The sequence below is a fragment of the Mus musculus genome, chromosome Y, assembly GCF_000001635.26.
Source record: "Mus musculus strain C57BL/6J chromosome Y, GRCm38.p6 C57BL/6J".
In the NCBI taxonomy this organism is placed as follows: Eukaryota; Metazoa; Chordata; class Mammalia; order Rodentia; family Muridae; genus Mus; species Mus musculus.
The window spans coordinates 53,044,239-53,054,288 of record NC_000087.7 but is presented as its reverse complement, the minus strand read 5'-3'; the positions used below and the strand labels follow the sequence as shown (position 1 = coordinate 53,054,288).

The 10,050-nt window shown below is 37.9% G+C and overlaps 1 protein-coding gene across 1 annotated transcript; it reads left to right on the top strand.

Moving 5' to 3' along the window:
- Positions 1 to 2,802: 2,802 nt before the first annotated feature.
- Gm21268 (predicted gene, 21268) lies at positions 2,803 to 3,486 on the top strand. The gene has a single exon (XM_017318840.2). It carries the CDS (start codon positions 2,803 to 2,805, stop codon positions 3,484 to 3,486), a length of 684 nt encoding a protein of 227 aa, XP_017174329.1.
- The last annotated feature ends 6,564 nt before the right edge of the window (positions 3,487 to 10,050 follow it).

Sequence of the window (10,050 nt, the reverse complement as noted above, 5' to 3'; positions counted from 1 at the left end):
CTCTCTCTCTCTCTCTCTCTCTCTCTCTCTCTCTCTCTCTCTCTGTCTCTCTCTCTCTTTCCCTCTGTCTCTCCTTTTTAAGGCATTCATCCAGTAGTTGACATCTAAAATCACTCCATAGCATGTATGTTTCATACAGTGAGGCAATCAATATTGATGATATGGATATGTAGTTGTCCTTCTTAGATTTTTTTTTTGAACTTAAATCAACCTGGGAAGATAGAATCTCAGATAAAGATCCTCCATCACATTGGCCTGTGGCCACAACTTAAGGAATGATTTTTTTTTTATGACTGTTGTTGAAGGATCTAGCTCTCTATGGATAGTGTCATATTCTATGAAGATGATGTACAGGGTGTGGTGGGGACCGTGGAATGTACTGAAAACGATTTTTTTTGAAGAACTGAAGATCTATGTGCCATGAACAATTAAAGTGTCCTCTAATTTGTAAGTAAATTTTATACATACCTGTGTCCAGTATTCTGTCTACACATATTTCAAAACTAAAATTACCTCATCTATTTCATCCTGTTTTACTGCATTTAATCTCTGAAATTCCTTGTAATCAGAAGTGCTGGTAAATTTTAAAAACCTTTAAAATATGACTGGGAGATATCAGGTTTGTTTTAATTTTATCACAACTTTGTAAGCATGCCCAAGATCTATGTTTTCCTCTTACTTTCCAAAGAATCCATAATTCATGATTGCCATTGGTTTCAATATATGTCATTTAACCCTGTCAAATTCCAGGTTTTTTTGCATGAAAATAGTTCTCCTCTAACTGTGGGTTTTCATAAAGTGAAAATTGGTGTGCTATCCAGTGTGCTGCCTCAAAGAGTCTGGCAATATTTATGATAAGAAGCACAGCTTAAAGATAACCAAGGGAAAGGTTGGAACATGAAAAATAACCACCATGGATGTTGTCAAGTCAGAAACCGAAGACTTTCTCAGAACGAAAATAAAAACAAAAATGAAACAAAACAAAACACAAACCAAACAAATAAATAAAAATCCAACAACCAAACAATAAAAACAATGCAAGGGTGAAATTCTTTGGCAGAATATTACTCAGATCATCAGGCCTTTCAGTTGGGATTTCATTTATTATTTCTAGGAGGCCATATGAAAAGGTAAATTCGAGATGCTGAACGTTTCTGAGTGTAACTAGGGAAGGAACCAGCCTGAGAGGGGTTCTATGATGTAAGCTGAACTAGGGTGATGTCACAGAGCACTGGCTGGAGGTTGCGCATCTATTCCACTTGGAGGCACTAGAATCCATTGAAGGTGAGTTCACTATCTTCACAGTGGTGTGTCAAAGCCAGGTCATTTTTTCCCACAGGCTTTTGGTGCCTGGTCTGTATCAGGAGACAGAATCTTGACAACTAGTATATTTTTCTATGGGTAAGTATATTTATGTAGTAATTAGGACCCTCATAGCTACAGAAAGCTAAAAATTTTCTCTCCTACAGAGAGTTACTGTACAATTTACTTTCTCCATGTTTATTAGCTAGGGAGATGAATGGTCTAGGTTAGTTTATCTCCTGAATTTATTATCCTTGCTAACAATATCTAGATCACAATTCCACTAAAATGCCAAATCTCCTCTTTGTCCAAGTGCATGTTAGAAGATATTAGTTCTAAATGGCTGATATTGCCTCAAATTGTTGAGTTGTTCTTGAGTTCACTGATGCAATGGCTTCATCAAATAATTTTGAAGCTGGGTCAAGAGAAACAATAAAGAAGGACAGTGGTGTGCTGTGTCCCTGGGAAGATATTTGTGAATGCAGGCACTTAGCTCAGTCCTTACACGTACAAGAGAGTCATGGTGACCCTTCTGGCCCTTTTATTTTTTTTTTCTCTTCTTCTTGATCATTGGGTGTAATAGTCATAGCACAACCTAAATTGACATAGAATTTCAAGGAGATGATCCTCATCAGAGACAAATTAACTCAGGGCTGAAGAAATAAATGTTGATCTGAGTATATTCTTCTGAGCTCTAGAGAATTACTTGTTAATTACACTATTTTTATGTCCTTGTTTTTTTGTTTCTTTGTTTCTTTGTTTGTTTGTTTGTTTGCCTGCTTGGTTAATTTTATTTGAGTTTCTGTATGTTTAGATTTGGCTGTCAGGAAACTCACTGTGTAGACCAGACTAGTCTTTCTCTCACTAAGGTCTGCCTCACTCTGCCTCTTGAGTACTATGATTAAAGTTATGGGTCACCACCACTTCCTATTAACTTCTCCATTTGATTGTTTGTTTTGTTATTTTTTGTTTGAATTTCTCTTTTGTTTGTTTTTCGTTTGATTTTCTTCTGTTTTCTTTTACTTGTTGTTGTTGTTGTTGTTGTTGTTGAGACAGGGTTCCTCTCTATAGCACTGGCTTCCCTGGAACTCACTTTGTAGACCAGGCTGGTCTCTAATTTAGAAATCTGCCTGTCCTTGCCTTCTGAGTTCTGGGATTAAATGCGTGTACCACCATGGCTGACTTATTAACTTCTTATTTTTATAAAATTAATTTTAGGAGCTCAAATCTGTTTAGCATAGTCTTCTTCACATGCTCAGAAGTTCTCGTAGAGAAGAGTCTTGGTCCAGCATTCACTCCCAACCCATAACCATTGCCCATCAGGAATTCATATATATGACAGAGGCAACAGCATTGTGTCTGGCGTAAACGGGCAAGATCTTCAGTCCCAGGCAATGGGCAAGTATGATATTTGAAGAGAATGGAAGCCACTTAGACAGTGTGATCTAGCACAACAGGTCTACAGCCAGGTAGAAGACAATACCTCTGAAGAGTCTGAGCATGACATCACTCAAGAAGAAGAGTAGGAGGAAGCCTTCTTCCCAGGCCCTGGGGAATATTGTTGGCTGCAGAATTTCTCACGGGTGGAAGGAAGGTAATGAGCCTGTCACCCATTGGAAGGCCATCATTCTAGGTCAACTGCCAACAAACCCTTCTCTTTATTTGGTGAAGTATGACGGAATTGACACTGTCTACGGACAGGAGCTCCACAGCGATGAGAGGATTTTAAATCTTAAGGTCTTGCCTCACAAAGTAGTTTTTCTTCAGGTGAGGGATGTCCACCTCGCCAGCGCCCTGGTTTGCAGAGAGGTACAACACAAATTTGAGGGGAAAGATGGCTCTGAGGACAACTGGAGTGGGATGGTGCTAGCCCAGGTGCCATTCTTACAGGACTATTTTTACATTTCCTACAAGAAGGATCCGGTCCTCTACGTCTATCAGCTCCTGGATGACTACAAGGAAGGTAACCTCCACATCATTCCAGAGACCCCTCTGGCTGAGGCGAGATCAGGTGATGACAATGACTTCTTAATAGGTTCCTGGGTGCAGTACACCAGAGATGATGGATCCAAAAAGTTCGGAAAGGTTGTTTACAAAGTTCTAGCCAATTCTACTGTGTACTTTATCAAATTTCTCGGTGACCTACATATCTATGTCTATACTCTGGTGTCAAATATCACTTAAATTAAAAAAAATCACAAAGTACAGAAAAGTAAACTTATAGGATTGAAAAAAATGTTTATTTTCCTGTGTTGGGTACCTATGGGTCTTTGACAACCTCAGTATCTTTGTCAATAAAATTTGTTTTGTTCTAAAAATTAATACGTGTGACATGACATGCTTTTAGTGAACACATTGTTGGAAGAGATGGACTATGGTGGAAAGAACATCAAAGCAAGATGAAAGTTGCATCGCAGGCTGGAACAGTGCATACATCTAATATTGCACAGGCTAAAATGGACAGGACTTAGATTCTGTGGTCTGCATAGTGAGCAAGGAATTGGAGATATGACTTAGAGGAGCAGGGATGGCAGCAAAAGATGGATTTTTAGGAAGAAGGGGAGAAAGACAGGACATAGATAGAATCTCTGGAATGAAGTCTGAGGGAGAAACAACAAGTTGGGGGAAAGAGTGATAGATAAAAGGAATGTGGCCTTGTTACACAAAGTGCAACCCAGAAAACTGATCCAAAGAGACTCAGAAATCAGACAAAATCAGGTTTCATTTGAATAATGAAACCAAATGAAACTTGTCTCTCATTTTAAGATTTATTATCTTTATTTATATGGGTGGGTAGTAGCTTGAGAGTATAGGTGACCACAGAGACATGAGTTGTCAGATCCCATGGAGCTGGCATTAAAGCTGATTGTTAACCATTGGATATGAATTCAAGAAAACAAATCCAGTTTTTTTGCGGTACAAAAGTACTCTTGACAACATGGTCATCTCTCTATTCCCATTAAGATATCTTTTTAAGAAATCCAATATTAACATGCAGAAAAGAGACCAGGTAGAAGTTAAGAAAGATTAAATTGATGGTAACCTTTAAAAACAATAAAGGACACACAAAGGAGTAAAGGACACTGAGGAACAAAAATATTCTAAGATGAAGTTCTCAAAATGTGAAGCAGGAGACCCAGGAAGAATAGAAATTTTCTGCAAGTAGTTAAAATTGGACATATCCACATTAGGTTCTTTGGTTTCTTAACAAATAGCCAGCCGATCGGGTCAAATAGTAATTTAAAAGAGAAAATGAGTATACGGTGAGATAATATATGGTGGGGCATGGATCCTGACTGCTTTCCCTGAGCACTCTTTGCCTCGGATGAATCCTGTGATCTTTTGGATGTCTCTGTGGAGTGCCCCAGATGACCATCAAAATGTTCCCCATGGCCTGTTCCCCTGGCTCTCCTCCAAACATCTGACTCCCAACATACCTATGTACCATTTCAGCCTGTCTATTCCCTGGAAATTCCAGTCTTAAATTTATGTGTGACCTCATTCTCATAAAACAGTGAAGGTGTACTCAATGCATATGTGCTGACCTCTTTTCTATGCCAGTTCTCATGGGTTTCAAACTCTATGAGGTTGCCCAATATGTTGGTCACTACTCCTGAGTAGCCCCTGTGCTTCATGGGGGTCTTACTGGGTCCCATAAGCACTCTGAGTGTTTCTTTTGTTTGTTTGGTTTTATTGTTGTTGTAGTTTTGTTTTTGTTTTTGTTTTCTTTGGGTTTTTTTTTGTTTTTGTATTTGTATTTTTTTTTTTGTTTTGTTTTTAGTCAGGCTTGTCATGGACTCAATCATTTGTGTTTTTTCTCTAGAATAAGTTTAAATGCCAAATGACTTGAAAATACTCTCTATTGTTGATTAATTTTGGTATTTAAGAGAGTTTTTGTGCTAGCTGGATGTCTTAATTAGGGTTCCAATGCTGTGAAAAATCACTATGACTAAGGCAACTCATTAGAAACATTTCATTAGGGCTTTTCAACATTTCATTGCAGTTTCAAAGGTTCAGTCCACTATCATCAAGGAAGTAAACATGCAAGTGGCTGGGAATATGTGGTGGTGGAGAGGAAGCTTAGAGTCTTCTGCATGCAGGGATGGTGTCTTCCACACTGAGCAGAGCTTTAAAGCCTCACAGTTATATGCTTCCTCCAAAGAGGCTACACCTACTCCTATAAGGCCACACCTCCTCGTAGTCCAACTACATTCAGAGTGCCATACTGGTTTCATAGAAACTTGACAAGATCTAGAGTCTTGAAAGAGGAGGAGCCTCAGTTGAGAAAATGCCTCTTTAAGATCAAGCTGTAAGGAATTTTCTTAATTGGTGGGAGAGGACCCAGTTCATTGTGGGTGGTGACACCCTTGTGGTGGTAGTCTTGTGCTCCTCATGGAAGCAAGACTTAAGGAGCATGTCAATAAGCATCACCACTCCATGGCCTATGCATGAGCTTCTGGATCCAAGAACCTGTGTTGTTTCAGTTTCTTTCCCAACTACTTTGATGATGAACAGCAATGTGGAATATAAGCTGAATAAAACTTTTGCTATGGAAATAGCTCTTTGGACATGGTATGTCCTTACAACAATAGAAATTTTAAGTAAGACAATTTCTTAGAGAAACAAAATATCTAATAGTACCACTGTCACTTATCCTATAAGGACAAATAATGTGTAGGTGTTTTATTTTAATTTAAAGGTAAGATATTCTCATGTATATAATGACATGCAATTGTTCTAGTTTGCATCTTTCTCACACTGATGAATACTAACATCAAACATAACTTGGGAATATAAGGGTTATTAGCTTACATGTTACAGACTATTACCAAGGAAGGCAAAACAGGAACTTGAAGCATTACCAGGAAAGAGTGCTTATTGCTTGACCCTATCTTAGTCATTGTTCTATTGCTGTGAAGAGACATCATGGATAAAACAACTATTATGAAACAAAGCATTAACTGGGGGCTTGAATACACTTACAGAAGTTTAGTCCAACATCAAGTTAGTGACCGCAGCACTGGAGCAATAGAACTATTGATCCTTAGACAGAGACAGATATTCTGCCATTACATTGGTTTCTTGAAAACTCAAAGACCACCCTTATTGACACTACCACTTCCTCCAATGAAGCCACATCTTCTCTCATTCCTTCTAATCCTTAAACACACTGCCAATCCCTGGTGACTAAATATCCATATATATGAATCTATAGGGGATATTCTTATTCAAACCACCAAAAATCATGTGGCTTGATCAAATATTTTATTTAAATACAGAGTAAAAGCCTCCCTTTTATAAATGACTACTGATGAGCTTACCCACAGTTGCCTACCCTCACACATCGACCATCAAGGAAGAAAATGTCCCATAGACTTACCCAAAAACCAAGTGAATAGAGACAATTCTTCAATTGTTCTCTCTCTAAGGTGACGCTAGATTGTCAAGTTGGAGATAAAAAAAAATCCCAGCACATTAAGGTTTATCCTGCTCCATAACCCACACAAACATTATTCATCCCAATCTCCTCCTTCTGACTAGGTATAGACCCACTTCCCTCCATGGCAGAAGTGAAGGGTAAGTACCTCCAACAGCAAGAATACTCAATAATAGGTGACAAGTAGTGAATATGTCTTATAGCCTCACAACACCTACATTCTAATGTGTGTTACACTTTCTGGGAGACACTCCAATCTGTCCAACTTCCTGCCAAGTCAGCTTTAACCAGAAAAAATTCTCATCAATTAATCCAATGACTTTTAATTGATTTATTTCTCCTGAGGGAATGGAGTGTTACCCCTTCATGGATGTATTGGTGTCTGATTCATAAGTAATAAAACCCACTACTATTAACAGCTAAATCACAGGTGCTATGACAAATAACAACTCACATGAGAAGCATCACATTTAGTTAAGCCTTTTCAGAAGTTTTATTGGAGTTTTATTTATGTACTATATAAATCCATTGATTTATTTATTTTTAAGTGTGTAATTTAATGATTCTAAACACATCTCACCACTGTCATTTTTCACGCATTTTTCTGGTACTTCATATGATATTGAAATCTACTATAATACAATAGTGAATTCAGAAAAAAGACCAGTGGTGTGGGTAGCAGCAAAGTTCTTGAGTCTCAAAGACAACAGATACCGTGGCTGAATATTCCAACTACAACAACTAGGTAACATTGGTTCTACACTTAGCATGCCGTTTCTAGAAAAAAAAAATTAAAGAATTAAGCCATGTTTCCTCTGAACCTGACATGTTACTATCACAAATGAAAGAAGGATCCATGATCACATGAATATGAAAGGGGCATGAAGCAGCACAACTGTTCAACTTATTGGCAGCTAGTCAGCATTAACACAAGAAGGGACAAAGACAATAAACAGCTTTGAAGACATGTCCAAATGACCACGTTCATTTACAAGTTTTTTACCCATTCCATGCACATTCATTGATTGATTAACTCATTGATTAAAGCCCTCAGGTTCCAATCACTTTTCAGAGAGCATATTGTACTACCTATGAACATTGTACTGTGGACCAAAGCCTTCATCAAAGACCCATGACTGACATTTCAAAACAATTTAACCACAGAATTCTTTATTTGAAACAAAGTGATAGGATCCATCTATCTCTTCAAGGATATCTCCGTTTTGTTCAAAAAGAACAAAAATGCAATGCAAGTTCAGGATATTGATCACCTATCCATGCATCTTAAACCCATAGGTTCTAGCCAGAATGTAAGGTCAGAAGTCTAAACTTCACCTATACTACAACTAACTCTGAAGATATCTAGCAATCTCCAGTTCCTTTCTGGTACTTACCCACACCAAGTCTGCATTAAGGAATATAGTCTAGTGTGAGATAGTGCCAGCAGTTAATTGCAAAATCCCACTCTGAGTTGAGTTGTATGTAAACTCAGACATCTGTAATATAGACACACATGCATATTCACAAATACTCACAGAAAGAGGCAAGAAGTAGAGGAGCTGAATCTTAGAAATCCTCAAGGAAGAGAATGAAAATCTTGTAAGGCACAGAGGTAAGAGAAAAACTGTGTCTTTCTGCACAAAATCAGGCCATTCTTTCTTCCATCACTGAACGGGAAGGCTCACTATCACTTATCACTATCTGATAAGGTATAGACAGTTGATGAAGGATGAATAGTCAGTTTTCATCAAAGGTATTGTCTTTGAAGGTGATAGATTGTTCATTCTCTACTGGAAGCCAGATGTCCAAGAGTTTATGGGAAACACAAATGATTTGAATGGGTTGTAACAAAGGGGAGAAGACGAGATATGAAGTTGGCAGGAGGAGATAGGTGGGAATGGGCCAGGTTTTGTTCTGGGAGGAGTTACTAAAAGAATTGGAAAGTAAATTCCATCAAAATATAGTGTATGAAATTCTCAAGGAATTAAGGAAAGTAGTTCTTAATATACCATGTCTGTACTGAACACACACAGACCACTTATATGTCCATCTTCTAAATAACAAATTCTTATACAGCAGTTTCATTACATTGAGGGCAAAAGTAATCCAGAGGTTATTTAAAATAAAGAAGAATCTGGGGAGATGTCCCAGGGGTAAAGCCAAGTGTTTGGTCAAACATTCACCTACAACACCAGTGCTTAGGAATTGGAGTGGCAGAGACAGAAGGATGACTGTGGCTTCCTGTATGTCAGCCTCACTCCTAGCTCAGCAAGAAACCCTGTCACAAGGGGAAAATTAGGGAGTGAAGTAGCAGAAAACAGTATACCCTTCCCTATCCTCTGCACTTACCTGTATATTTCTGTATGCATACACATATCAATATGATTACTTTATAAAAGAGGTTACTTTGCATAAATTATAGGCAAAAGCAATGTTGTTTTAACCTAGAGACCTGAAGACTTTTATATCATTAGGGTCCTGGAGAAACTCTCCAGATATAGAGGATTGATATATCTTCTTCCTGTGCTAAGGAAACCTCAGTTAAGTGTGTGTGTCAGTGACTTTAAACACCTTTCTTCCTCTAGATTCCTATTTATACCACAGAATGGTCTGTAAATAATGAAAATATGAAAATAAGACTTTTTCAGGGTGTTGCCTTCTTTTAAAATCATATTTATAATATTTTACTAAATCGATGGGAAATCTTCTGCTCCAAGGAACAATGGATTCAATCCTGTTGACTTCTGTTTTATCCCATTATGAATAGGAATTAATTATACATCAACATTTCTCACGATTTGAACTAAATCAGGAATAAGGGATATGTTTCCATGAAAATAAGTAATGCCAATATGGTTAATCAAGTAGAAATGTGTGTGTGGGTGTGGGGTGGGGTTAGGATGCCTTTGGATTATTTGAGAATGATGGCTGATCAGAAATATGTTATGCAAATAACCCTAAACTGTGAGAAATGAAAAGAAATGATATAAACTATACTACCAAGTGTCATGGCCACTTATTAGTTGATTTCATTTTCTTTTTCATTCCTTTATTCTTTTGAATAAATGTGTGCCACAGATGATCACACGTTCAAATGTGTTAGTTTTCCAGGTGATGGGCTGTTTAGAATGAATTAGAATTTGTTTTATTATTAAAGGAGACTTGTCACAGAGCCTTGAAATATCAAAAACCCATCAGGCTCTCTCTCTCTCTCTCTCTCTCTCTCTCTCTCTCTCTCTCTCTCTCTCTCTCTCTCTCTTTCTCTCTCTCTCTCTCTCTCTCTCTCTCTCTCTCTCTCTCTCTCTCTCTCT